Source organism: Zootoca vivipara, chromosome 16, assembly GCF_963506605.1.
Source record: "Zootoca vivipara chromosome 16, rZooViv1.1, whole genome shotgun sequence".
Lineage (NCBI taxonomy): Eukaryota > Metazoa > Chordata > Lepidosauria > Squamata > Lacertidae > Zootoca > Zootoca vivipara.
In genome coordinates, this window is record NC_083291.1 from 37854782 (window position 1) to 37882382 (window position 27601).

The window sequence follows — 27601 nt, forward strand, 5'->3', positions numbered from 1 at the left end:
GCTCAGATCCAGGTGAAAAAGACCAATAGCAAATCAAAATAAATGAAACCACATAGAGGAGGGGAATTGAGATGTGAAAGCTAATTATCTCTGCAATATACTAGAAACAAATAGAATAATGAGGGTTTGTTTTTTTATGTTCTTGTGGGAAATGTAATGTATTCAAAGTTGAAATACATTTGTCAGTTTTTGAAACACCATGAAGAACTCTTAATTTGTGTGTCATTTTTTCCATAAAAGCTAAGTACAACACATTGTGAAACCAGTATTATAAGGTTTCACCTTGCAACTTTCAATCTTTTCTCATTCTCTAAAGGTAAAGGGACCCCTGACCATTAGGTCCAGTTGTGACTGACTCTGGGATTGTGGAGCTCATCTCGCGTTATTGGCCGAGGGAGCTGGCATACAGCTTCCAGGTCATGTGGCCAGCATGACAAAGCTGCTTCTGGCGAACCAGAGCAGCACACGGAAACGCCGTTTACCTTCCCGCTGTAGCAGTACCTATTTATCTACTTTGACATGCTTTCGAACTGCTAGGTTGGCAGGAGCTGGGACAGAACGGGAGCTCACCCCGTCGCGGGGATTTGAACCGCCGACCTTCTAATCGGCAAGCCCTAGGCTCTGTGGTTTAACCCACAGCGCCATCCGCGTCCCTACTCATTCTCTACTGGACTGCTATTAATACATGGACAATCAGAAATTTGTCCTTGATGCATTCTTCAGAGAAAGGTGCTCAGCATTGTTAGGCCCTCACAGGGAATTTCCAGAGCTCGCTGTTAAACCACTCTGAGAATTGCAGTTCTATGAGGGGACCAAAGGTTTCCTAACTTTAAATGAATTAAAATCTCCAGGGCCTGATAAGATGCATCCAATGATACTAAAGGAGCTTGTGGGCATAACCTCAGAGCCTCTGCCTATAATCTCTGAGAATTCTTGGAGAACAGGTGCGGTTCCTGCATACGGGGAAGAAAGACCAGGCAACTACTTACCAGTGAGCTTAATATCGATACCAGGAAAGGTCCTGCAACAGATAATTAAACAGAGTCTGAGAGCACTTAGAAAATGATGCTGTGATTACTAAGACCTAGCATGAGTTTCTCAAAAACAAGTGGCCACCTGTCATGGAGGTTTTAACTGAGATTCCTGCATTGCATCAGGTTCTTCTACGATCAATGCTCAACACACTTAACCAAACTACATTTTCCAGGATTTTTTGGTGGAAGATGTGCTTGCTTAAAGTGGTATGATACTGCTTTAAATGTATAGTGCAAATGGAGTCTTAGTGACTTGAACATTATAAACTTGTACTTTGGAGCTGCCCTTTGGGACAAAACTCTCTGTGGCCTGGTGTTTTTGTGAGACACTACCTTCATTAATTAGGGACGTGGGTGGCGCTGTGGGTTAAACCACAGAGCCTAGGGCTTGCTGATCAGAAGGTCAGCGGTTCAAATCCCCGTGACAGGGTGAGCTCCTGTTGCTCGGTCCCTGCTCCTGCCAACCTAGCAGTTCAAAGGCACAAAGTGCAAGTAGATAAATAGGTACCGCTCCGGCGGGAAGGTAAACAGCGTTTCCGTGTGCTGCTCTGGTTTGTCAGAAGCGGCTTAGTCATGCCGGCCACATGACCCGGAAGCTGTAAGCTGGCTCCCTCGGCCAATAAAGCGAGATGAGCGCCGCAACCCCAGTCGTCTGCGACTGGACCTAATGGTCAGGGGTCCCTTTATCTTCATTAATATTTAGTTGTGGAGTAATAACATTATAAGAGTAGGTATGGTGGAAACAGGGCTATCCTATGGCCTTGCAATGCCATGATGCTCTGAGATTTTGATGTTTCTCTCACTCATTGTTTTGGGTCACAGAATATTTGCAAGTAGTGTCTCCTAATTACATGGGGCTCATACCCACCCCAGGTCATAATGCAATGACATCTGCATTCATGGGTCTCTGACTATCATAATCTCTGTATACAGTATGAGATATTTTACCTTTGATATTGTATTAATAAAACACCCAACTTCAAACAGTTGACGGACTGTTCAATCCTATATATTAAGTCCCATTTTAATCAATGGAGCTTACTTCTAGGAGAGTGGATACAGGATCACAGCCTGGTTCACCTCTGCAATGATGCATGTAAATACATTTGCTGTTTCTCGGTCCCTTCACACACTCATCCTAAAACACAAAATACTGTTTAAGTGCATACAGGATAGAGAAGGGAAAGGATGCTCACATGGTGTCTGTTGCCCCCTACTGGCCCGAGGTGAGATATTGCAACCCCCAGCCCAGCCCCCCTTTTAAAAGCAGCTCCTACAAGCCAAGCAGGGCCAAGCATTGTATGGTATTAATTAGGATGGGTGGAGGCGAGAACTCATTGGAACTTGTGAACTCTCCAGCTCCCGCACAGATGCAACACTTGTGGTAAGTGGTAGAACATGGGAGATGTGCTCTGCTCTTTCCTGGCATGAACAGCAGGAAGGTAGAAGTACCAGTAATGTCATTCCCACCCACCCCATCTCACTGCATCACACCAAAAGTACAATTTAGAGAGCTTGGAGAAGGAAGATTCTTTGCCTTCTGCTTTAGCTTCAAGGGGTTATTCAGAAGCAACTTTATCTGGGGCCTCTTCACGGCTTCTACATATGAACGGATCACTCTTAGCCCTTGAGCTTGCTTCTCCCTTCCAGTATCTCTTTCCTTTTGTGCCTGTCTTTTAGGTTGTACACCAGAGGGCAGAGGCTGTCTTATCACCGATACCTGTAGAGTTGCTTTTGGAGACTTCTCTGCTGAACATCAGGATAAGAAGAAGCTTTGAATTAATGTAGCAAATTGTACACTCCCAGTGAACACCATTAGATTTTCCTTCTGAACAAGCATGCATGGGATTTAGGCTTGTCGTATGTACGGAATACTGCATTCAGCAGCAGTGTCTGGGTGGAAATCGTAGAAATGTCCGGGGAAATCTGGACATATGGCAACCCATGTCAGCAGTGCCGTTTTTGGCAATTTCACATAAAAATAGCTCCAAAATGCTAATTTTTTTGTTTAAAAAATTATTTTGCGTTTTTACCCCCCAAAAGCTCAACTTTGGGCAAAACTAAAACGTTTAGCAACTTTTCTGTCCGGATTTTCACTGTTTGAAATATGGCAGTCCGTGGCATGTCTGTTGAAGGCACAAGTCCCTTTTCTTTAACACTGGGAGGGTTGTTTCATAAGTGTTTGTAGCTTGGCTACATACCTGGTGATTTTTATTTGCTGAGAGGTCAGTGGTGCAGTTGGGTGGTTTTTCCACTCTGGACTCAAAGGTGCTTTAGATGACAGTGTGTATTACTTCAAAATGTGGTAAGCCAGTCCTCCTGTGGGCAGGAGTTCTTCCTCTCATCCTGTTGAGCAGAGCCCTGGACTTCTGCCCCAAAGTCTAACCTTGACAGCACCACAATCCTGACAGTGAATGCCTATGTACATCTGCTCAGAAGTTAAGTCTCCTTGAGTTCAGTTGGATTTTCTCCTGTGTAGGTTTGTATAGAATTGCAACTTTAAGCATGCATAAGCGCAATATTTATAGCCTGCCATACCCCCAAAGGATCAAGGCACGTCAAAAGAACAAAACTCCACAGAATCGGGCTTGATTAAATTAAAGGAACTAGGAAAACTAGAATATTTTCCTATTCCATTTAATTAGATGGAAGGCTTCCATTCTGTCCTGGTGATAGAAATAACTTTTGGTATCTTTTTCAAAAATGGTACCCCTAACCCCAGACAGAAATTGAACTACTCCTATGCAAGGCATATTGCAACAAATGCCATATACTCTGACACAGCTTGCATTCATTTTCATGGGTCTTGTGCAAGAGAACTTCCTGACAGATTGTGCTCCACGATTCCACCACTGCCTACGGGTCTCATATGGTTGCATATATTGCCTCTGGCTCCTGAAGCTCCACAAAGTCACTTTTTTTTTTTACTTTTCTGAACAGAATTTAAAAGGAATTTCACAAGTATACTGTATACTTAAAATAATTCCACAGAAGGGGAACAGCTTGTTTATTGATTTTTCTGCAAAGATCTTGGAAGGGTTAGGTTCAAGGGACGCCGAAGATTTAGGTTCAATGGACACTGACAAGATCGGTTCGAGAGTCACTGACTTACTTGCTTGAACATCAAATGCATTATCTTCCTCTTCATCTGTAGGCCTTTGTCGTTTTAACGAACCACTTTTTAACCAACGGTCCATTTTTAACTACGCGAACTGTAGCTTCCGCGAAAAACAACGCTTTGTTTACAAACACTACTGTTTTGCAAAGAGGCAGCACGCGCCAGGGAGGAGGGAGGGGAATGGAGAAGACAGGGTACTTGCGCAGTAGCGCACAAATGAAGCCGACGCGCGCAAAGCATCTTGGGGAGGTGAGCGTTAGTAGAATGCGCGCGCTGCCTCTTTGCAAAACAGTAGTGTTTGTAAAGCGCCACCTAACGGCATACAGCAGAACTACTGCCTCTATCTAATTCTAGTTTTGCGCTAGACTCTGCTCATGCAGGAAGCGGCCAAAACAAAAAATCTGTTATCATACGAAATATATTTAATATATTTTTTATTCTAATAGCATCTTTATTTTATTCTAATAGCATCTTGCGGACCCCTCTGGCATAGCTCGCGGACCCCTGGGGGTCCGCGGACCACCTGTTGGGAACCACTGCCCCAGACAGTATTTCAGAGACCAATTAGTTAGTTTTTTACAGGTTTCTTCGAGGGTGTCTAAAATAATCCGGTTACAGAGCATGCTACACAATCCATTAAATTTCTACACAGAATTGTTATTGTCCGATTCATTCATGGGTAAAGTTACACCAGTTTGCTGAGAACATGTCTTTCTTTGGCCTTTGTCTATATGTAATTTAGACTGCACATAATGCGTAATCTGGCTAAGCAAGTTTTCATACTGTTTGAAAAACCTATAAAACCTGTTTTATAGGAAAGGAGGTGTATGTTGACCATGGGAAACAAAGCTTCTCTCAAATTACCTACAGTTCATGTCTGTCTGCAGCCTTAAAAACAACAACCAAAAACCAGGAAACAGCCGCCACCCCCCAGGAGATGAGTAAATTTAATAACCTATTGGATCATCGTTCTAAATTCATGTGTGCTCTTCTCTCTTCCCTCCATCACACTAACCACCTATTTGACAAGGGGAAAATCAGCATTGCCTCTTCCATCCAAAGGCTGGTCAGATGCAAGAGGGGCTGGGATCTTGCATTTTCACAGTTGTTTAGAAGGAATTTCAGCAGATGTAGCTTTTTCCTATTTTGTCTAAAATACCATATATACTCGAGTATAAGCCTGCCTTTTCAGCACCAAAAATGTGCTGAAGAAGCCCCCCTCGGCTTATATTTGAGTGAGGCGGGTGGCGGCGGAGAAAGCCACAGGACTGGGAGTTTGGAGAAGCACTGTGCTGCGCCTCTCCGAACCCCCGTCCTATGCCTGCTCTGTGCAAGGCAGCAGGGAGGGAGAAGCGGCGAGGAAGGGATCATTCCTTGCCGCTTCTCCCCCCACCCCGCGGCTAACAGCTGGGAAAGGCATAGGATGGTATTTATTTGTATTTTTGAAATTTACCAGTAGCTGCTGCATTTCCCACCCTCAGCTTGTACTCGAGTCAATATGTTTTCCCACTTTGAGGTAAAATTAGGTACCTCGGCTTATACTCGGGTCAGCTTATACTGTACTCGAGTATATACGGGTTGTGAGCCTGCAGGTACAACCTGTCTTATCTTTTAATCTCTGTACAATTCTTAGAACATTTTAGGTGCTTCTATTATGTTGCACATGAGGCTGCAACCTTATGTGCACTTAATTGCAAGGAAGTGGGACTTACTATTATAATAATAAATGAAAGGAACATTGCGCTAAGTTGATCATCGTCATGAACCTGCATTTCAGCTTGCTAGACAGAATGGAGGATGCGGTAGTGCAAGGGGGAAACCCCTCTTCTGAGTAAGTGGAAATAATTGAATTGGGCTTCTACTGACAGGCCTCATCAGATGAATCCTGCCTTATATCCTACATTTCAGGATATAAAAATACTGAAGCTCACACTGAAAACAAAGAAGCCAAATGGAAACGCACACACTTGTGGCAGATACATTTCTGGATCATGTCATTAAGCAACAGTATGAAGTGCATCCAAAGAATGATGATAATTATTTATTTATACCCTGCCTTTTCCCTAGTAAGCCATGCAAATAAAAGAGGAACAACTTAAAGCATAGGAGGGGGTGATAATCAAAAACAATTAACATTATTAGAATTAAAACTATATATAAATATAAAAGATCTATTAAAACACAAAATGAATGAGGCCTTATCAGAATGTAGCATCTGTGCTCAGAGATCCGCTCTGGTTGCTGATTTGCTGCCGGGCCAAGTTCAAAGTGTTATTGTTAGCATACAGGTAAAGGTAAAGGTAACCCTGATCGTTAAGTCCTGTCGCGGACGACTCGGGTTGCAGTGCTCATCTTGCTTTACTGGCCAAAGGAAGTTGACATTTGTCCGCAGTTTTTCCGGGTCATGAGGCCAGCATGACTAAGCCGCTTCTGGCGAAACCAGGGCAGCGCATGGAAACACCATTTATCTTCCTGCCGGCGCGGTACCTATTTATCTACTTGCACTTTGACATGCTTTCGAACTGCTAGGTTGGCAGGAGCAGAGACCGAGCAACGGGAGCTCACCCCGTCGCGGGGATTCGAACCGCCAATCTTCTGAATGGCAAGCCCTAGGCTTAGTGGTTTAGACCACAGAGCCACCTGCGTCCCTATAGTTATACTGTATATGTTAGCATACAAAGCCCTTAACAACTTGGGACATACCCATGAGATCGTCTTACGCCGCATGCCCGCTTGACTGGCAGAATAGCCAGGTACACTTGCCCGAGGCCTTGGGAGGGCTAAGCTGGTTTGAGTTTGTAACTTTTTTTTCTAAGAAGACTCCCACCCTGGGCCTCAGAGGAGCTCTGCACAAGCTGTACTACAGATGCCACACAATCCGTTCCGCATTTGTAAGAACACAGCCCTTTAGTGTGGCACCACCTACACTTCGGAACTCCCTGCCTATTGATATCAAGCAGGCACCTTCACTGTCCTCTTCTCGGTGCCTGCTAAAAACACATTCCTGCTTACACAAAGGCTTAGAAAGTTGAGGTAATTTCAATCTGTTTTAGCATTTTAACTTTTGTACCTATGGGTTGGGTTTTTCAATTTTACGGTTTTATCTTTTTTTAAGCCGCTTTGAGGGTTCTTTCTCACAATCAAGCGGTGTGTTAATTTTAAGAAACAGAATATATATACAGTATATAGAATGAGAACAGCTCGTAAAGGGCAAGCCACCCCCCCCTACACTATCAACACCCGCAAAAACTTCCATTCGCGGCAGCTTCAATAAGCAGAAGCTAACAGTGTAGCAGGCTCTCGCGAGAGTTCTGCCCACTTCCCGCGTGATTACGGGAGCGGAAGAAAACCCGTCGCTCCTTCCCTCGTGCGCAGAATTGCTGAACAATCTGTCACGTTCTTTTAGTTCCCTGTTCCCGCGAGATTTCGTGGCTGGAGCTATGCGCGCCACTCAGCCCTTTCCTCACAGGAGCAGCCAGCAAATACGGACTTCCGCGTGACGTCATTCTCGCATATCGTGATATTTCGCCTCAGCTGTCCCCATACGCTGAAGCTCAGGTAGACAGATCTCGTGACCAGATCTGCGAGCTCTCGCGGGAGCTTCCTCGAGATGCCAATCCCCTTCCCCAACTCCATATCCCTTTATGGCGCCACATCTCAACCATAACCGAAGACATGTATGTATCTTAGGAGTTTCGTCCTTAGAAGCAAAGGACTGCTACCTGCGTGATTTTATTCTCCAAATCTCGTGAGGTTTCCAATAAGCAAAAGTAGGAGGAGACAGTCTGTCAGGAGAATTGCTCGAACTCTCGCGTGTCTTCAGGTTCTCGTGTGGAATATTTTGCCTCAGTTTTTACGGCAAGTATCGCGATAAACGCTCTTGTTAACTAGCTACTTTCCGAGGTCATGGACCTGCGGCAGAATAGGAAAAGAACTCTACCCTGTTTCCCGCCGTCTCATCCCTAGAAGTAACATCCTTCACCAGAGGCGGAACGTCACCGAAATCTCGCGTGATTTCAACTTCCTCTTTCGAGTTTCACGTCTCGCAGGAAGCTGCCTTCTCATTGTATCGCGAGACTGTACTTTCCGCCATAACTTGCTTCGCCCTCCTCCCGCAGTTCTCGTGGGCTCTTGTGTTTTCTCAGATATCGCGTCTCTTCCTCCCTCCCTACCGGTGGCGAGTTCTCGCGCGACCTGGCTAGGGCTGAGGCTCAGGGGCTGCTGTTAAGATGGCGGCGGCGGGAGGCAACGGGGTACGGCATTGACACCCCCTCCATTTCTGTCCCGGAGCAGGTACCCATGTTTTTGGGCGGGGAACGGGAGAGCGGCAGCTGCGGAGGAGGGGACCCGTTGGGGAAAGGCCCGAGGCGGGAGACGCTCTTGGGTTACGGGAAGAGCGGTGTGCGCTGAGGCGGGACAATGGGGCCTGGCTTTTCCCCGTGGGGAAAGGGCGGCGGTGGTTGGAGTCAGGAGGGAGGGGGGGCGGGCGGTTCTGCCTTGGCCTTTCCGTCAACTGGGACCTCGGTTCCAAGAGGGGAAGGAGTACGTCTCTTCCTACTAGGAGGCACTTCCTAAATCTCAACCCCCCCCAACCCCCGCAGAAGCAGCTCTGTGAGCCCAAGAGAGTGGAGTGGGCCTTATAACCCTTCACGCCCTTCCTACTCGCCTCAAGTAGGGCTTCATCCCCTCCGCTCCTCGGTAGACATTTAATCTATAGTCGCATCTCGTGAGGCAAGCCGGTATTTTCCGGTTTGATACAGGGAGCTCTGTCGTTTATGCAAGAAAACAAGTCTGGTAAACATCCCGTTGAATTCATTAGGAAACATTGCAGAGGATGCTCATAATTGCAACCTTGACCTGCAGTTTCCTTTGGGTCTAATTTCATAACCTAAGGATAGATCCACACCATTGATTGAAAGCACATGACTTTTCCCAAAGAACTCTGGGAACGGTAGTTTCTGCCTCACAGAAATACAATTCCCAGAACCATTAATGAAACCTTAGTTCCCAGGACTCTGAGGGAAGTCATGTGTTTTAAATGTACAATATGGTGTGGATCTGGCCTAATTGGCAGGTAATTTTTCTTGTTTCTTCTCTCCTCATAGGTGTAGGGCTACTTACACCTTTTGTCCTGGTACAAAGGGAACTTTGGGCACCCATTCCACCTGTTCCTGTAAACTTGTTATGATAAAATTGCCCTTCCCATTGGTATATTAGTTTATTCTTATAAGAAGTCTGGGAAAGATTGGGGTTCTTATTTGTCCCTTTACCTGGTAGTTCCAAGCATCTTTGGAGTACCATTTATACGTGCTACATCAGTCTTGATTCCTATTTTCCTGGACAGAAAAATTATTGGGATATAAGCAAGATGTGTTCACACAGATGAGAAAAACTATTATCTGAGTCAGCACAAATGACCCAAATTGAATAGCACATTTCATTCACATTAAGTAAGCCTTTTATTTTAAATGTATACTGTATAGACTCTGGTAGTTTTTATACCAGAGAGCCTAAAAATGCAAGCACAGATTTAACTCTTACCCAGGAGCTTATGTTGCTCCTAGCCTCTGAGAAGTATCAGTATAGTTCTAAGTTCTTTTAAAATATATTTTCATATGATGCAGATGAGTTAATCCATGACACTATGGTCCCATTATGGTTTCATAGGTGGAGTTTACTCATTTTTCAGTAGGAATAGATATTGCTGGCAAGCAAAGTTGGGCACCTTATGGCATGGTTCTGGCAAGATAAGAAAATTCATGATCAGTTTCACAAATTGATTAATTTTAGTTGATATGGCCATATTTGTCTCTGGAAACTTGCTTCCTAAGGATGCACAAGCTGACCATTTAATCTGAAAAAAGAAAAGAAATGGAGCCTTTGGGGAAATAGTACACAATGTAGAGCAAAAGTTGGTCATTTTAAAATTATGTAAAACTGTTACTTTACCCCACAGTAGAAGTAAAGATCCTGAAAGCTTGTTTCTGCTATTGTTTGTGCTAGATGCACAAAATGACAAAGTAATTTGCTGAGTTTACAGCATTTCTTAGTTCTGCTTGGCCAGTTCACTTTGGTGTGATTAGAGTGTCAAAATGGTCTTCCTATCAGTGAACTGTGCACCTCCTTGCTTGTACTCTTAAGTTGTCCTGCATTTAAGACAAATATCCTAGCCAAGGAGAGCTAGATTAGCAAAGTCCAAAACTATCCAGAGCTACCAGCCTGAATGTCTTTTCAGAAAACACCTGTCAGTACCTTGAGCTCTGCCTGCTTGAAGCCCAGTACAGTACTAACTTGTGTGATTTTGTTGCAGACCCTAAAATAGTCTGACATAAGTGGATTAGAGTGACTGTGAAACCAGAAGGTGTTACCCTTGGCTGACTAGGGTGAGGCAAAGGTGCCAGAACAGTGACTTGGATAGTAGACCAGGCCAAGTATGGATTGGCTGTGATTCCAGGTTAGTATTGAACTTTCTTTGTTTAATCCTGCTTCTCTTCAAGTGGTAGCGATTCCCTGAAATTTCCTTTTTCCTAAAAGGTACCCTCTGATCTCAGAACAACTCTTGTTTAAGAAAGGCTTCAGCTTCTAACCTTGGTTTGTATGGGGTTATGGCTGGTTGTTTATGTGGAGTGAATATAATTCTTTAGTGGAGTGGTCACGCCCCTTCTTTTATCTTGTCCAAATGCAAATGGTAGCCTTATTTGCTGCATTAGAACTATTACTGTGCACCAGTTATTCTTTCACTTAAATACTGTGACAGAAACCCACAAACATGTATGGTACAATTCTGCATCTGTTGTTGCTACTTAAGAGTGTCATCTGAGGCTGAAGAGGCAACTTGTCCCAAGCCATATACAAATAGTTTGTTTGCATACCAAAAATCCTGACCACAGACGCCAAATTTGGTAATGGGAGTTGATACTGCTTTCTCTATTCTTTCTGTGTAGAGGGCTGCAAAACTAGGGCTTCAAAAACCCACATTGATTTTTCAAAGCTTATTGAAAAGAGTGCTCGGTTGGTAGAGCATGAGACTCTTAATCTCAGGGCCATGGGTTCAAGCCTCATGTTGGGCAAAATATTCCTGCATTGCAGTGGGTTGGACTAGACCAGGGGTGTCAAATTCAAATTCATCGGGGGCCGCATCAGCAGTTTGGTCACCCTCAAAGGGCCGGTTGTATCTGTAGGACTATGTGTCCACTCTTTATTATCATAAATTATTGCCACTGCATTCAATTATTACTGTTTTTTGTAATAATGTAAGTAATAACTAGCTCTGAAAGCAGAAACATAGTCAGAATAATGGCAAGTAGATATTCAAATGTACAATTATTGTACAATTTATTGAAAAATGATTTTTGGTAACTGCACTGGGTGGTGGAGGTTCGCTAGGGTTTCATGCAGGACCTTTGCGGAGCTACTAGTACCTGGAGATGCTGGGGTCCTTCTGCATGCAGGACAGATGTTCTGCCAGTGAGCCACCACCCTTCACCAAAGGGACTGGCTGAGGTTGACTCACTGGAGCTGCTCTCCTGGTTCCAGGGTTTAAGGGCCAGAAGTATAAAGCAGCATCCTATGTTTCTGAGGAGAGGGAGAGGGAGGGGAGGGAGGAAGGAAGGAAGGAAGAAAAGAGGGAGCAGGAGGGAGAGAGGAAGGAAAGAGGGGAGAGAAAGAAGAGTAGGAAATAAGGAAGGGAATAAAGAAGGAAAGAAAAAGAAAGAGGGAGAGAAGACGGAAAGGGAGAAAGAAGGAAGGAAGTAGAGGGAAAGAAAGAATAAGAATGAGGGAGAGGAAGAAAGATGGGAAGGACAGAAGGAAGGAAGGAAGGAAGGAAGGAAGGAAGGAAGGAAGGAAGGAAGGAAGGAAGAAAAGAGGGAGCAGGAGGGAGAGAGGAAGGAAAGAGGTGAGAGAAAGAAGAGTAGGAAAGAAGGAATAAATAAGGAAAGAAAAAGAAAGAGGGAGAGATGACAGAGATAAAGAAGGAAGGAAGGAGAGAGAAAGAAAGAATAAGAACGAGAGAGGAAGAAAGAAAGGGAAGGGGGGGGTCGCCGCCTTGATTCAGTGCCAGAAAAGAGCGCGAAGGGACCCAGGGGCAAAAAGCATTTCCTGTGCAGCGTGAGGCAGCGGGTGTCCGTTTTAGGAGTAGTGCGTAAAGCCTCAGAGTTGCACGTTCGTGAGACTGAGCCACTGCTGAGCTCACGTTCATGAGGCTGAGCCGCGGCAGGAGGAGGAGGAGGTGAGGCAAGAGGAGGAGGAGGCGCCGTGCGGAGAGTCCCGAGCCTCTGGGACGCAGCAGTGCTCCGTAGCACTTTGAATCCTCCTCCTCCTCCACGCGGCGCTGCTGGGTGCTTTGTCTGTGCTTCAGCAGCAGCAGCAGCCGTTTCCAGGCGCCGAGCCGTGGCAGGAGGAGGAGGATTCAAAGTGCTACAGAGCACTGCTGCGTCGCAGAGGCTCGGGACTCTCCGTGCGTCGCGTCGCTTCAGCAGCAAGGTCCCGCTGCTGGGTCCCGCTGGCTGGGGCGCTCGGCGGGCCACATGATGAGGTCTGGCGGGCCGGATTTGGCCCCCGGGCCTTGTGTTTGACACCCGTGGACTAGACCCTTACGGTCCCTTCCAACTCTACAATTCTGTGATTCAACTAAGTAGGAATGGTTAAACTTTTAATGTTTGCTTTAGCTTCTCCTTGTTGCTTTATTTTAAAGATCTTGTTCACTGCTTATGTCTACAAATATTGGACACTTTAGTGTAATTATTACAGCTTGACTTCCAAATCACATATTTTCATTAACATTCTTATCAGTTTTAGATCTTAGTTCAATGTGGTTTTGCTGCATTAGACCAAACTTGATTAGTCCAGTATTTTCTATAGAGACTAGCCAGAGGTCTGTGGAAACTTGCAAGCATTGTACAAAAGTGATGACAATGCCTTATTTATCTCAACATCTGTTGTTGGAATATATATTGCTTCTATGTTGAGGTTCTGTTTAGCTGTTGTGGCAAATAATTTTCTTCCTTGATGCATCCCTTATTGATGTAATGCAGAGTACTTTCTCCCATTGCTGAATGATTTTCCAAATATTTCTATGTTGCAGTAATATGCATTTGTTACTGTGTAGCTGTGTGCGTTGTTGATGATAAGCATTTGTTCAAGGCTCTTGAGCGTTCAGAGCATTTCACATACTTATATCCTTGCAATAGGTAGATGTTATTATCCCTTTATTGCTTGAGGCTGAGAATTCATAGCTTGCCTACAGGTTCATTGGCAGAGGTGAGATTCCAGGCAGGGACTTCCTCGCTCATAGTTCTGTCTCTGAATGGCTGTACTTTGTTAGTAAATATTTTTTTGGGTAAAGTGGATATTTGGTAGTATTTCTATCCCCCACTGTGATTGCTGTATTGACTTTAAAGTAAGAAAGGCAAGATTGATTGATTCTGCATGGCAGTTCACACAACTCATGATCTCCAGTGGCATTTATAACATCTTCTAATCTAACAGGTGCAAGGAAATTTTAATTAAATGAGTGCAAGTTAGGGTTATTGAGTGATGTATTTCATGCAGGAGAATATTCTAAAGTCCTTGGCTATCCCTAAGGAGAGTGAATAATAATAAATATATTAAACCATAATTCTCCTGTATTGTGTGTGTATCCTCTGGAACATTTGGTCCTTGTTTCTTTTTGTAGGCAACAACTAGGTTAGATATTTCATAATCACCCATGGTGTATTCAGCACTTGGGAATGCGAATTTTTGCTTAATAGATTTCTTTGGGTCTTTGAAAGGCATTATGATTCGACACCTGGAGATCTAGTGTCCAACCTACTCCAACTATCTATCAAATCATTTAACTTTCTGTGTTTTTCAAATTTATCCTGAAATAATTCAACTGGATCTAGTGCTTTTAGAGAGCTCTTGGTGTTTACATATTACTCATTCATAAGTGTGAGGGCAGACCAGTTTTTTCTTTTTGTAAGATTCCAGTAGCCCTGCTTTGATTCACCATATGTTGACAGACTGGATATATGACCTGAAGGCTTTGTTTAAGGTTCTGGAAGGTATATGTATGTCAATTACCCTGTGACAGCTAGAAATAAAGTATTTGGGGATGTGTCCCAGGTGTTTTTGAGCATAATAAAATGTGCTATATTTATATATTATCTAGTGCTGTCTTGGGACTTACGACTGATAATGTATTACAGCTATCAAAAGTTTCCTTTCCTGTATGTACACAGCATAAATTGCAGAACTAGTTGCTCCATTTGTTGATCAGATGATTATCTCAAACGTACAAATAAGTCCACAGATCTTAGCATCTTAAGATCTAACCACCTCTTTCTCTAGCTGATACTATGTTTCTCAACATAGGCCATTAGAGAAGGGCCAAAGTATACATGTTGGCCTTGCTGTTACCATGACTGAGGAAACTGACGACTTGATGTTTTTGTTTTGTTTTTTACACGTATTAGTAATGGTTATTTTGTGCATGTTAGCTACTTTTATTCTGAGTTCTGTATAAATGGCTTCTTGGCTTAAGAGCTACAATATCCCTGTCAGAGCCAGTTTTGCCCTCTGTCTCAGAGACTTAATTTGATGTGTCATAATAGTAGAGTTGCTAAAACCTGATATACTTGTTGACCAGCTTAACACATCTGGCTGTTGGAGTGACTTGCAAACTAGCAAACAAATGTTCACAGTGAGGAGGTTAGCTCTGTCTTCTTTTTTGAAGTTCTCTCCTATTAAATCTCTCAGTTTCCATTGTTACTACATTATTCCAAGATGACCATTGGCCAAAATGCTCAAGTTACAGTGGTACCTTGATTTAAGAACACAATTGGTTCCGGAAGTCTGTACTTAACCTGAAGCGTACTAAACCTGAAGCAAACTTTCCCATTGAAAGTAATGGAAAGTGGATTAATCTGTTCCAGGCTGGTCCGTGGAGTACTTAAAGTACTCAAACCGAAGCGTACTTAAACCGAGGTATGACTGTATGTGTGATTGTAGCAGGATATAGGCTGTGGTAAAAAGCATTAGCCTCTTAGTTTACTGCATGTAGAGAATGTCTGAAAGTGTCACTATGCTAAACTGTACAAGCCATGTGAAACAGCTTAAAATATTTATTTCAGGCTTCATTGTTTGCCTAGATCTGTGCGAATACAGTGCAATTGTCAGGAGATAGATATTCTCTTAGATGGCCGTGTCTATTTACTCATAACCAAGTAAGATTGTCTTCTATTATTGATACCTTTGTATACAGCACCCTGAAAAATGCTTTTGAGGGGCGGTATATAAATTCCACATATGGTTGTAACCATTGTTTCCTGAGACAGACTTATGCCAACAACATGTATCCAGCATCATCTGCTCAAGCGGGACAGGTTTCCACTTGTGCAGTAGGACTGCCTCTTCCTCTCTTTGTCAATCCTATAGATGGTTTTGCTGAATTGTACTGGATTTTAGAACTTCTGTCAGGGTTTTGTTAATATGCTGAAATACCAAAAATTATTGTATATTGTTGTGGCTATGCTGGGATGTAAGATGGATTGTGGTGGCACTTTTCCATTCAAATTGTAGTGTAAACCTTTATTTCCTTAGCTGTGCCACTTACTGAATGTTTGGCCTTGGTTGAATTGTTCTGCCATGTATCAGCTCCATCTCCTGTCTTGTTTATACTACAGTGGTACCTCTGGTTAAGAATGTAATTTGTTCCGGAGGTCCGTTATTAACCTGAAATTGTTCTTAACCTGAAGCACCACTTTAGCTAATGGGGCCTCCTGCTGCTGCCGTGCCGCCACAGCACGATTTCTGTTCTCACCCTGAAGCAAAGTTCTTAACCTGAGGTACTATTTCTTTGTTAGCAGAGTTTGTAACCTGAAGCGTTTGTAACCCGAGGTACCCACTGTACATAGTTCCAGAGTGAAGTGATTTGTTGACCTTCTTTCTAAAATGTAGGGATGCAGAATTCTGAAGAAACTTAAATATTATGGCAAGCTAAGAAGAAATCTCATTAAGAACCTAGCAAGGTGAACTTTTGGAGTACATGAAATCCAGAATATGGTGCTAAATTCACTAACAGAAAAAAAAGAATTGCAAGAGATGTTAATCTGAAAGTGGTAGAGAATGAATGAATGAATCTCTATTTGCATCAGCCATCAGTCATAGCAATAAAACAATATGATATACAAAGAATAGATTTTAATTGAGTGGTAGAGACATGGAACCCTATCTCTCTTTCACTTGATATTGGACAGATTTGCTAACACTGGTAGTCATGGGTAGTTATACATTTTGAATCTGAAAGAAATCACTTCACACAACAGATCATAGAAACTTCCTTTGTATCATCTGCACCAAGCAGATGTATGGCAGAGGTTGAACCAGATAAGTGAATTATGCTATTTAAAACGAATTCTTACCTTTTCTCAAGAGGCAAGTTTGCAGAGTAGTTCCACTTGTTATGAAACTTTGAATAAGAAAAGACCATGGATCATGTGTTTACTAAACACAGCACTTGTGCTGTAGATCAGCTATTTTCACCCACCCCCAATGTTTTGGGGAATCCTGTGCTTTCAGTTGGAGCTTATCAAGGATTAAAGAGAAGATCACAATGTGCAGCCATAGTCTGGTGTTAAGTGTGCGCGCATTCTAAGTCTTCTACTGTGCACCGAATTTCTATGATTGATGTTCAGGAGTTCCAAGAAGGTAGAACACTTTTGAAAACAGCAAGACTTCTTAATTCTTCTGATGAGGTTTTTTTGAACTTCAGCAACTACAATTTGTACCACTGAGACTTGCTTGGTCTTTGAGTAAAATTTAATAAGCCAACCAAAAGCTTTTGAGTGTTAGAAAAATCTATAACTTGAATCAGAAATGTCAATTGATTTGAAGAAATGTCTGTTTCAGCAGTCTTTTTGAAGGAACACACTGCATAAAGAGGAATTAACATGGAAGCTTATATCTTTGAAACTGCATCAAGTTTTCACTCCCACACTGCAGTCCAGTTGACAGACATGCACTGTTTGATGTTAGCCTTCATTCTGATATTCTAATCCAGAGGTTTTAAACCTTTTTGAGTCCATGGCTCTTGACCAACTGCATTCTTTCTGTGGCACCTCTGAGGTTCAGAAGCCCAGTTACGTCACCACTTGCCTGCAGAGCTGGCAACCCCTCACCCCTTTTTGAACACCATCACTTGTGGAGTGTTCCCTCAGCCTCCTCTCTTCTCCCCTCTCCTTGGGAGTCCTTCGGGCAGCCACTGCTGCTGTCCCTGGTCCCTGAGCTGCCCCCTCCGCCCACCTAAAAGAGAGGTGCCTCCTCACACTGCCTCACAGGGGCCTGGGAAGAGGATGCCCCCAGCCGGAGTGGCCCAACAGAGTGGCCCAACAGAGACTAGCCAAAGTTAAATGTGAGGCCAGCACCTTACCTTGGGAGGAGGCAGCAAGCACTGCCAGGCCTGCATGGCAGAAAGGCACTGAGCACCAGGCACTCAGCTCCCTGGCAGGCCTTGCACACAGCAAGCACAAGAAAGGCCAGCACACTGCCTGCCTCCCTGCCCAGTCTCCCATTTGTCTGTCCATTCCCAACAGCAAGGGCTGGTGGACTGGCTGGCTGGGCTCCCTAGTCCGCTTATTTCCTTACTCCAAGGCCACCTCAGCTCCTGGCAACCAGCACCCCTTGGTCAGCCCCAGAGGCATCATTTATCTGGGGAGCTTATGGCCAGGACTGCTGCAACAAACAGCTGTGCAAGCCTTTGGGAGGCAGAGACTTGTGGGCATCAGAGGAGAGGGAGGGAAGGAGGCCAGTGTTGCCCGTGATACTCTTGACCATCATTCAAGGCACCCCAAGGTGTCATGGCACACTGGTTGAAAACCACTGTTCTAATCTAACAATCCAACACTTTCTGTGCTGGTTTGTTTTAAATGTCACTCACTGGGTTTTGGTTATCACCTGCAAGCTGATGGTGTTGAACCTTTACAGATCAGGTACACTATAGTTCCTGAAGCCATTTCAAGAAGAGTTAACAGTGCTTGGTCTCTGCTTATGTGGAGTTGCAGCGCAGGATGTGTAAACTTAGCCCAGAGGTCAGCAAACTCTTTCAGCAGACCTTGTGGGGGGCCGGACTATATATTTTTTTGGGGGGGGATGAATGAATTCCTATGCCCCACAAATAACCCAGAGATGCATTTTAAATAAAAGGACACATTCCACTCATGTAAAAACACGCTGGTTCCTGGACCATCTGTGGGCCGGATTTAGAAGGCAATTGGGCCGCGTCCAGCCCCCGGGCCTTAGTTTGCCTACCCATGACTTAAGCTCGGGGGTTCCTAAACTAAGGCCCGGGGGCCGGATGGGCCCGCGGACGGTCCGGGAATCAGCATGTTTTTACATGAGTAGAATGTGTCCTTTTATTTAAAATGTATCTCTGGGTTATTTGTGGGGCCTGCCTGATGTTTTTAGATGAGTAGAATGTGTCCTTTTATTTAAAATGCATCTCTGGGTTAGTTGTGGGGCATAGGAATTCGTTCATATTTTTTTTTCAAAATATAGTCCGGCCCCCCACAAGGTCTGAGGTGAAAAAGTTTGCTGACCCCTGAGCCTCTCCTTTGTAGCATGTCAGACCTCTATGTATGCTGCTGTTGCTTCAGTAGCTGGGGGCTACAATGAGTCACAACAGACAAGATGCAAAGGATGGTGCTGGGAGTTCCATCACTTGTGGACACTGTATGCCTTGATTTTGGTGATGTGTTATGTTTCATAAATGAAACTTAAACTCTAAGTTGTTGCAATGACTAAGCATGTGTATTACAGGTCTCATAGGAGTCTTAAGAGGAAATCTGGCAAGACATGCTAATCTTTTGGGATTTCCAGAGTATTTGCTGTAGTTAGCCTCTAGGGTTTCTCATCATTCTTATCTGAGTATTTTTGAACCTTCAAGTCAAGTACATGGATCTAATTCTGTCTTCATCTGGACTGTTTTTTGTTTGTTTTTTTGAAGTCTGAAGATTTGAGGCAACAGTGAACAGAGAACTTGTGGTACAGGTGCTTACTTTTTTGGAACCGTATTGCTGCAAACTGCAGGGCATCCATATCAGAATGCTTCCATGGTCGCTCTATAATTACTTATTTATACTTAGACCCCACCCTTCACCAAATGGTCCCAGGGTAGTAAGTACAATTGCAGTATAATAATAAAAGAAAACCACAGAAACAGCCACTATCAGAATAACAAGACAGCAGCACAGAACAGCAGCGTGCAGCAGTATAAAAGGAAGGAATGCATCCACTTAACAAAAAACCTGGGTAAAGAGGTACAGCTTTGCTCAGATCTTGCACATGGAAAGATAATGCATTGGGAAGAGAGAATGTCTTAGCCTAATGTTTCATCTACAGTGAACTTTTGATACGGGAGAGCATTCAAAATCTCAAGCTTACATTCCCAGCTAGAATGTACCTCTTGCTTTTCTTCTCCTTAGGGGGCCTTCATATAAACTCTGTAACAGAGGTTAGAAGCTCATGGATGGATTATGTATTTTATCCAGGAAATATAGTGGCTGCTCCAGTGGTCAGATAAGTCCTTTTTTTAAAGGCATGAATCCTGTGGAAATGACAGCGTTATTTTTGTTTTATAAACACTGGTTTGCTTGCAGAGGGTCCCTTGTTCAATCATCACTCAGGACAGTCTCTTTGACTTGAGAATCACCTACTCACAATTTTTGTGCTGGGCTAAAATTCAGTGTAATGCTTGTTATTTATGGTCCTCCTCAGTAGAACTGGAGACCAACTCTTTTCACATGTCCCTACCAAGATGTCTGAACATTGTTAACAAGTTAAAATGCCTAGAATGGCAGTGGGGCAGGGAGAGAAGAAAAATGTTAATTGTGTGCTGCACAATGGAAGTAATTAACATGGCTACCTAAAGTTGAGGATCTAAAATTCCCTAAGTGTACTACTAACTGGAGCTCCAGCCACACAGCACAGAGTGAATCCACATGCCTCTGCTCCCCCCACTAGCTCCAAAGCTAGAGAAGGACAACAGAGGAGCTTCTGTTGGGTCACCTGATCTTGTGCTGATGTTTACAGATGACGGATGAAGTTGAGGGCAAGATCCTGTCCTTTAAGGGAAAGTGCATGTCCTGGTGAATACAATTTTTTAGCTGACTATCATTGCTGCCCAAAATTTGTTGACCATTATTTATCTCCCATTTTGGGATATGAGTTGCTCACATGGCAAGTTCTTCATCAGTGCGCTATGCATTCTAATTTATTTCCTTTTGGCGGACAGGTTCATTCCCTCTCAGTTGCAGTGGACACTGGTTTCTCAAACTTGAACACTTCTTTAAACTAGGATTTGTGTAGATAGAACATCTGGCATGGATAGAGGATGGTAAAATGTTCTTCAGTTATGACTTCCACAAAGAGCAGGCCATATCTGATGTGTGTAGCCTACTTTTTCAGATTGTTACTTTTTAGGGCAGAAGAGAAAATGTTGTGCATGATTTATTCTTGTTAGTTTGAAAAAGCTAGTGAAACGCGCTGTAGCTAGCAGATGTTGGTGTTTTCATCTGTGCTGAATTTTTCTTGTACAGTGGAACCTCTGGTTGTGGACGTAATCCATGACAGAGGCACGTCCGCAACCCGCAGTACCGTGTCTGCACACGCGCGTGATGCGATTTGGCAATTCTGCGCATGCGCAAAGTTCAATTTAGCCTTCTGCACATTTGCAAGCAGTGAAACCCGGAAGTAACTCTTTCCGGTACTTCCGGGCTTCCCGCAGTACACAACCTGAAAACGCGTAACCCAAAGCGTCTGTAACCTGAGGTACCACTGTATCATGAAGAGAGATTGGGAGCCAACAGAAACCTTCATTAAGTTATATTGATGTGTGACAAAGTGCATTGGGTTATGGCTATGTTTTGTGTCTGGTCAGAATGCTTCAAGCATGAATGATGTGTCTGATCATGTAGATTTCTTAGCTGGGAATGCAGATGGAATGGAGAGGAGAGAAACAGGTAACCCACTGTTTCTAATGGGTGCTCCTGAAGTAGCAGAGTTCCCAATAATTCTATTTGCAAGATGATTAGTGGAAACAGCTTTGTGTTTTTTGTTGCTCTTTAGTGTTGAGCACACTTTGTTAGAAATGTAGAAAGATTTTGGAACCTTTGTGTCTGCAAGAGTATGGAGGAGAGGGTGCCATGTTTTTACTGCAAGAGACTAACAGAGTTTTGTGGCACCTTAAAGGCTAACAAATTTATGAAAGTTTACACTTCCATAGACACATGAAGTGTAACTTTTCTTCTGTATCCAGTGAATTGGATTGTAGTTTGCGAAGCTTATGCCATAAATTTGTTAACATTTAAAATACCACAATATTTTGTTTCCCCTTCATTCTGGTATTCTTGAGTGATCTGTGAATGAAAATCCAGCTGCTAGAGCAATTTGAATAGTTTTGTTGTAAACTTACCTATGGATGTGTGCTGGTGCAGGCATGTCATAAGGATCTCTAGAAATATGAGTCTTAAGTGTGTGCTTTTTATAGTAGAATTCTTTTCAGGGTCTTAAGGCGCTTTCCAGATAGCTTAGTAGGTAGAGCATGAGACTCTTCATCTCAGGGTTGTGAGTTCAAGCCCCACATTGGGCAGAATATTCCTTCATTGCAGGGAGTTGGACTAGATCAGGCATCCCCAAACTGTGGCCCTCCAGATGTTTTGGCCTACAACTCCCATGATCCCTAGCTAAGAAGATCAGTGGTCAGGGATGATGGGAATTGTAGTCCAAAACATCTGGAGGGCCGAAGCTTGGGGGTGCCTGGACTAGATGACTCACATGGTCTCTTCCAACTCTACCACTGTGATTCTATGATTCTAAGACTAACCACTGAAATGACTTGTTAAGTTTCATCTATTCAGTTTGGAGTACGTTTGGGAGTTTATGCAGCCCCATTCTTCCTACTTCAGACTGTAGCAAATTGTTTTGGTACCAAGAATTGTTAGCATACAGGCCCTATGTAGGGATAATTTCTAATTACTTCTGAATACACATGCCATGGTTAAGTTAAAGTAATAAAGTAATAAAAACATGGGGTTGTATTCTTGTTAATCCTACTTAGAGTAGACTTATTGAAATCAAAAAGTGTGTCCAACTAAAGCAGTATGGTGTAATGATTAGAGTTTCAGACATTGCCACTTGGCCGTGAAACTCACTAGTTGACCTTTGGCAAGAAACTGTGTCTCAGTCTATGGGAGGACAGGCAGGGTGTAGTACCATAGCAGTGAAATAGCAGGTAGAACATACAGTAATGACAAAATCCTGTTCTTAGAAGTAAGCCCTGCCCCCTGTTATGCTCAAAATAGTTTCCTTCCTTTTGTTTTGTTTTGTTTTGGAGTTTGTAGTGGCTCACTAATTAATGCAAGATTCAGGTAGGTAGCCGTGTTGATCTGATGTGTATACTGTCTTTTGTCACCAGGCTTTTAATTTTTAATCTGTGATGAGACTTTGTAGCCAGTTCTGCTTTGTGAATGTAAGTTGCCTTGAGTATTTGTATTGAAGGGTGGTATGCATCTATATATATAAAAATGTAAAAATTGTGGAAGTGTGGGCTCCACTTTTCTCCGTAACCACTTGACCAGGCATCCCCAAACTGCGGCCCTCCAGATGTTTTGGCCTACAACTCCCATTATCCCTAGCTAACAGGACCAGTGGTCGGGGAAGATGGGAATTGTAGTCCAAAACATCTGGAGGGCCGAAGTTTGGGGGTGCCTGCGCTTGACCGACCATCCTGAAATTTTGACACAACAATCCAGGCCACTCCCGAGTGTTTGCAGAACCTCAGATGCCTCACATCTCATACCTGCACAGGTAAAAACCTGCTTTTCCACAAACTAAAACAGCGCCCTCAAGTGGATTTCCTCCTGCAGTACACCCCTCCCTTCCTGCGAAATCTACACCACACCCACAAACCAAATAATGACATCATCAACCAAGCAACTGAAACCACCAAGGGGGCCATTACAAGGCCCCTAGGCCCCTGCCAGGCTGCTAGGCCCCCACTAGGCCCGGGGGGGGGAGGGCGAGCGCCCAGATCGCAGGCCGCAGCACAGCCTTTGTTTTATGTAGGCCCCTGCCAGGCCGCCAGGCCCCCACTAGGCCCGGGTGGGGGGGAGAGGGCAAGCACATGGATCGCAGGCCGCAGCACGGCCTTTGTTTTATGTAGGCCCCTGCCAGGCCCCCACTAGGCCCGGGGGGGGAGATAACCCACAGCAACGCACTTGGGGGCACGGCAAGGGGTTTTTACTTTAAAATTTAGCGGGCGTTGTGTCACATGCAAGGCTCCAGCGGCCATTTTAAGTAAGGGCAGCCATGCCCCTTTTAACTTACGCTTAATACTATGACTGATTGCAAGCCTCTGCGTCTTTTTAAAAAACAACCATGCACTTTCTCTCCCCAGTTTAAGTCCTTGGGTATTTGCAGTGGCCACCCCCCCCCCCAATTTACAATCTCCTACCTTCCCAATGCCACTTCCTGGGTTTTTTATGGAACCGAGCAGTTCGGGTGCTTTGGAACTCACCTTATGTTGCTACGGGGCTGTGGGTCTTCACTATTTGATTCTCCCGCCCCCCCTGGTCGGGATTATAAAGGAGTTCTCTAGGTTCTCTGGGTCACCTACTCCAAAATTAGAAAATCCAAACAACAACAACACCACACACACACACACACACACACACACACACACACACATACACACACACACACACCAAAACACACACCAACGCCCAAATCATACAATACCCACCAAAATAAATGACAACCCCAAAAATAAAATTAAACAATACCTTCTGCTTCTCATGTTCTTATTAAAAAATTTTTTAATCTAAATATATAAAAATGTTCACAATGCGTGCGCAGGGGCCAATGTATGGTGATACAGGGGGGAGGGGACAACACTCCCCGGGGAAAACAGAGGGAAGGGTGTCCTACCGAAACACAGGGATGAGCCAGGGGGTTGGAGGGAGGAGGGGTGGGATACGTCATGGATCGGGACAGGGTGGGGGGAATCACAGGGATGACCCACAGCAACGCGTGGCCGGGCCAGCTAGTATTTAATAAATATTGACTCCAAAGTAAGTATGAAATCACTTCCAGGAGGCTGACCAGTGAGGATTTACATAATGAGTTAATGCCACCAAACCTAAAATCTTCCAGGATTTAACTATTCTTTTAGAGAAATGTTACCAGAATATGTGCATTAAAGAAATAAATCTAAAAAAAGAAAAAAAGAAATAAATCTGCTTAGCATTTTATGCATACTATAAGTCTTCTCCACCAGATGCTTAGCTGGCAACTTTTAATGAATATGCAATTATTCACCCTTATATCTCTCTTCACTTCCTATTCCTTTTATCAGTTTTCCTTCCCCTCATCCCTCTGGACGACACTCTTTCTTAAGACTGGGGTAGCTCAGTTGGGAGAGCATGACACTCTTAATCTCAGGGCCATGGGTTTGAGCCCTACTTTGGGTGAAATATTCCTGCATTTCAGGGGATTGAACTAGAAGACCCTCATGGTCCCTTCCAACTCTACAATTCTATGATTCTATAATTCTGCTCTCCTTGGCCTGCTGCTGCCTTATGGATTAGCCCTGTGCTACTAGTCTGTCATGATGAAGCAAAACCAGAGAGAGATAGAATTGGGAATCTTTGCTCCTCCAATAGCATTAGATTTCAATTTCATGTGAATGAATATCTTTCCCCTCCTCTTAAAGCAAGGCTATTGCTTGCCCTCAATGAAGAACATGGATTTCGGACATCAGGTACATGCACACAACCAAGCTCTGTGACTTGGCAAATGCAACTAACTCATGTACTTATTTCAGCCAAATAAATGGAGCTTTGTAGAAATCACTCACTGTTGTAATGGGCAGTTCTATTTCAACTAGTAGATTTAAAATAGTAACTAATTTGATTGTGGGAGTGTTAAGTCTTTCAGTGTTTTTAGTTGAGGGTGGGGAAGGGGAATTGAAAATGGTCTATTTTCTAATCATTACTTGGGTTTTGTGAGCTTTCTTCTTTCTTTCTTTCTTTCTTTCTTTCTTTCTTTCTTTCTTTCTTTCTTTCTTTCTTTCACACATTCATTGTTGAGGGGAGTAGCTGCCATATCCTGATCAGATGGCTTCAGAGCCAAGTGTCAATCTTAACTATGTTGCATTCTGGGATTTGCAGTTCACTCTGCCTATAGCAGATGGGAATGTACCAGTGTCTAAGGCAGACATTTATCCAGAGAAAGCTGTGCTTAAATTTTGACCCAGATGTATTAAGGTAAAAACAGAAAACTGGAATGAAGCACTACTCGGTTAGCAGATAGAACAAATTTGTTTTATGGACAAATACAGTCACTATTAAATGCTGTGGTAACCAATTTTATAGCTGATCTTTCCACGAGTTTGACTTGGCATGTGAATAAAAATGCCCATCATCCATCTGGCCCACCAAATTAAGCAGTTGACTGTGTGGAGGGCCAATACATTTTGGAGATTTGCTGAGTCTGGCAAGGAAGCATAGGAGCCAACTCCTAGGGGTCGTGGGGGCTTTGGCCCCAACAGTAAAATATTGTCTAGTATGTAGTATCTGTAGTTCTACGAAGGAGAGTTAATGCTGTGGCAGCAGGGACACTAAGATCACAGTCCTTTGCACACTTAGTAGATAGGAAGGCTCATTGAACACAATGAATTTTCCTTCCAAGTAATCATGCATAGTAGCAGTGCAGTCCTTTGCATGCAAGTCACACTGTTCAATAGGAATTATTCTCTAGTACGTGTGCAGAGTATTACAGTTTACATTCCTTTTAGCCAAAGAGAAGCAAGCACTGTGGACTCCTCCTTGTTAAAGAACTGCAGTATATAATTTTACCACTTGATGGTGCCATAATGCTGACAGTTGTGCAAAGCATGGAAGGAACTGGGAATCTGTAAATACTTCTTTAGGACTACATACACTGTGATGACAAGGACTAGTGTAAACTTGTACTCAAGGACCACCATCCTTCTCACATCAAGACAGGCAGCATACAGTTTCAATCCTGCACCATCTTTCTCCCCGCTGCCGGGACGGACTCCCTCTTTTCACCCCTCAGCTGCCGAATTTGTTCGTTTTAATTTTCCAGATCTTTTAAATAATCTCCAATTTTAATTCCGAATTCAATCTTTTTTTTGGAAGCTCACTGCTTTCATCTGAAGCCAGAGACTGCGCTATGCAGGGTCAGTGGATCTTCCCCCTTCGTGCCCGCAGCTCGATCCCGTCCCTGGTTTTTTTTAAAAAAATAAAAAAGAGCAGAAGAGCACGCTGGACACCGCTGGGTGCCACAACCCTCAGGGTAAACCCCCCCCCCCCGAGGTTTTTGAGTTCTGCAAAGCCTTTGTGTAACCTCTAAGACCCCCACACAGCTCGGAATTCCCCGGAGGGCTATTCCGCGCTTCTTTCTGATGGCCGTGGTAAACCGGAAGTCAACCAAGATAAAGGATTTGACTGTAAGATCCAAAACCATGGAAGATTCAGTGAAGAAAACGCAGAAGGAGGTTCATGAAGCAAGGAAAGACACAGATCGAGTGAAGGAGAAAGTATCCAATCTAGATAAGGCACAAGAACAAATATGGGACAATATGGCTATGATGGAGATGAGGCAAAAACAGATGAATCTGAAATTGAGAGGGATAGTAGAGGAACCAAATGAAGATGTCAAACAAAAAATAATTACAGAACTGGCGAAGTGGATGGATGTAAAAGAAGAGGAAGTGGGCTATTCCATTGTAAAAGAAGTGGGCTATTCCATTGTAAAAGAAGAGGAAGTGGGCTATTCCATTGTAAACGCATTCAGAATTAAAGTGAGATCAGCAAAGGCCAAAGCAAGTAAAGCCCCTGGAGATTGTCTGGTGATATTTAATTCAATGGAAATGAGAAATGCAATACTGAGATTGAGTTATACCAACAAATTAATCATTGATGGAAGACCCATTATCATCTTTAAAGGGATCCCAGGCAGATTTTTGCGCAAGAGAGAAGGATACAAACCACATGCTTACCTCTGGTATGAGAAGTCAAAAGTACATAAAGGCTTTACAAATCATGTGATGAGAACATCATTGTATGAGGTTTGGGAAAGAAATAAAATGCTGTTGGAAAGGAAGACTCCATGGAGGATATCACCTGTAGAGGTTTTAACTGTTAAGAAGGTAAATATGGAAGGGAGGAGGGCCACATATGAAGAGATTTTGGTAAAATCAGACAGAGGCTGGAAATTAAAATCATATGATGAAATAAAGGAGGTTTTGACTGGATGGTTGCAATACCACCAAGTGAATGATGTAGTGTCAAAAGATTAAAAAAATAGGATTTGAAGATTAAAAAGTCCAAATTCCAAATCGAATTGTTGGAAGGCAAAGGTAAATTGTTATCGAAAATGTACAAGCTTT

General features: G+C 43.5%; 2 protein-coding genes across 12 annotated transcripts in view; one reads left to right on the plus strand and one right to left on the minus strand.

The window, feature by feature from the left end:
• Window positions 1–7788, minus strand: part of LOC118075349 (uncharacterized) — a 45782-nt gene extending 37994 nt beyond the window's left edge. Inside the window, exon 1 of the mRNA XM_060269131.1 lies at window positions 7620–7788. Within this exon, the coding sequence (XP_060125114.1) occupies window positions 7620–7788 (169 nt within the window). The remainder of the gene's footprint in view (window positions 1–7619) is intronic.
• Window positions 7789–8029: 241 nt separating this feature from the next.
• Window positions 8030–27601, plus strand: part of HUWE1 (HECT, UBA and WWE domain containing E3 ubiquitin protein ligase 1) — a 105592-nt gene continuing 86020 nt past the window's right edge. For 10 of the 11 annotated variants that reach the window (XM_035140350.2, XM_060268831.1, XM_060268837.1 and 7 more), the window contains exons 1-2: window positions 8030–8445; window positions 10463–10606. The gene's annotated coding sequence lies outside the window, so the exon portion shown is untranslated. The remainder of the gene's footprint in view (window positions 8446–10462; window positions 10607–27601) is intronic. The other variant, XM_035140358.2, reaches the window with a different exon arrangement.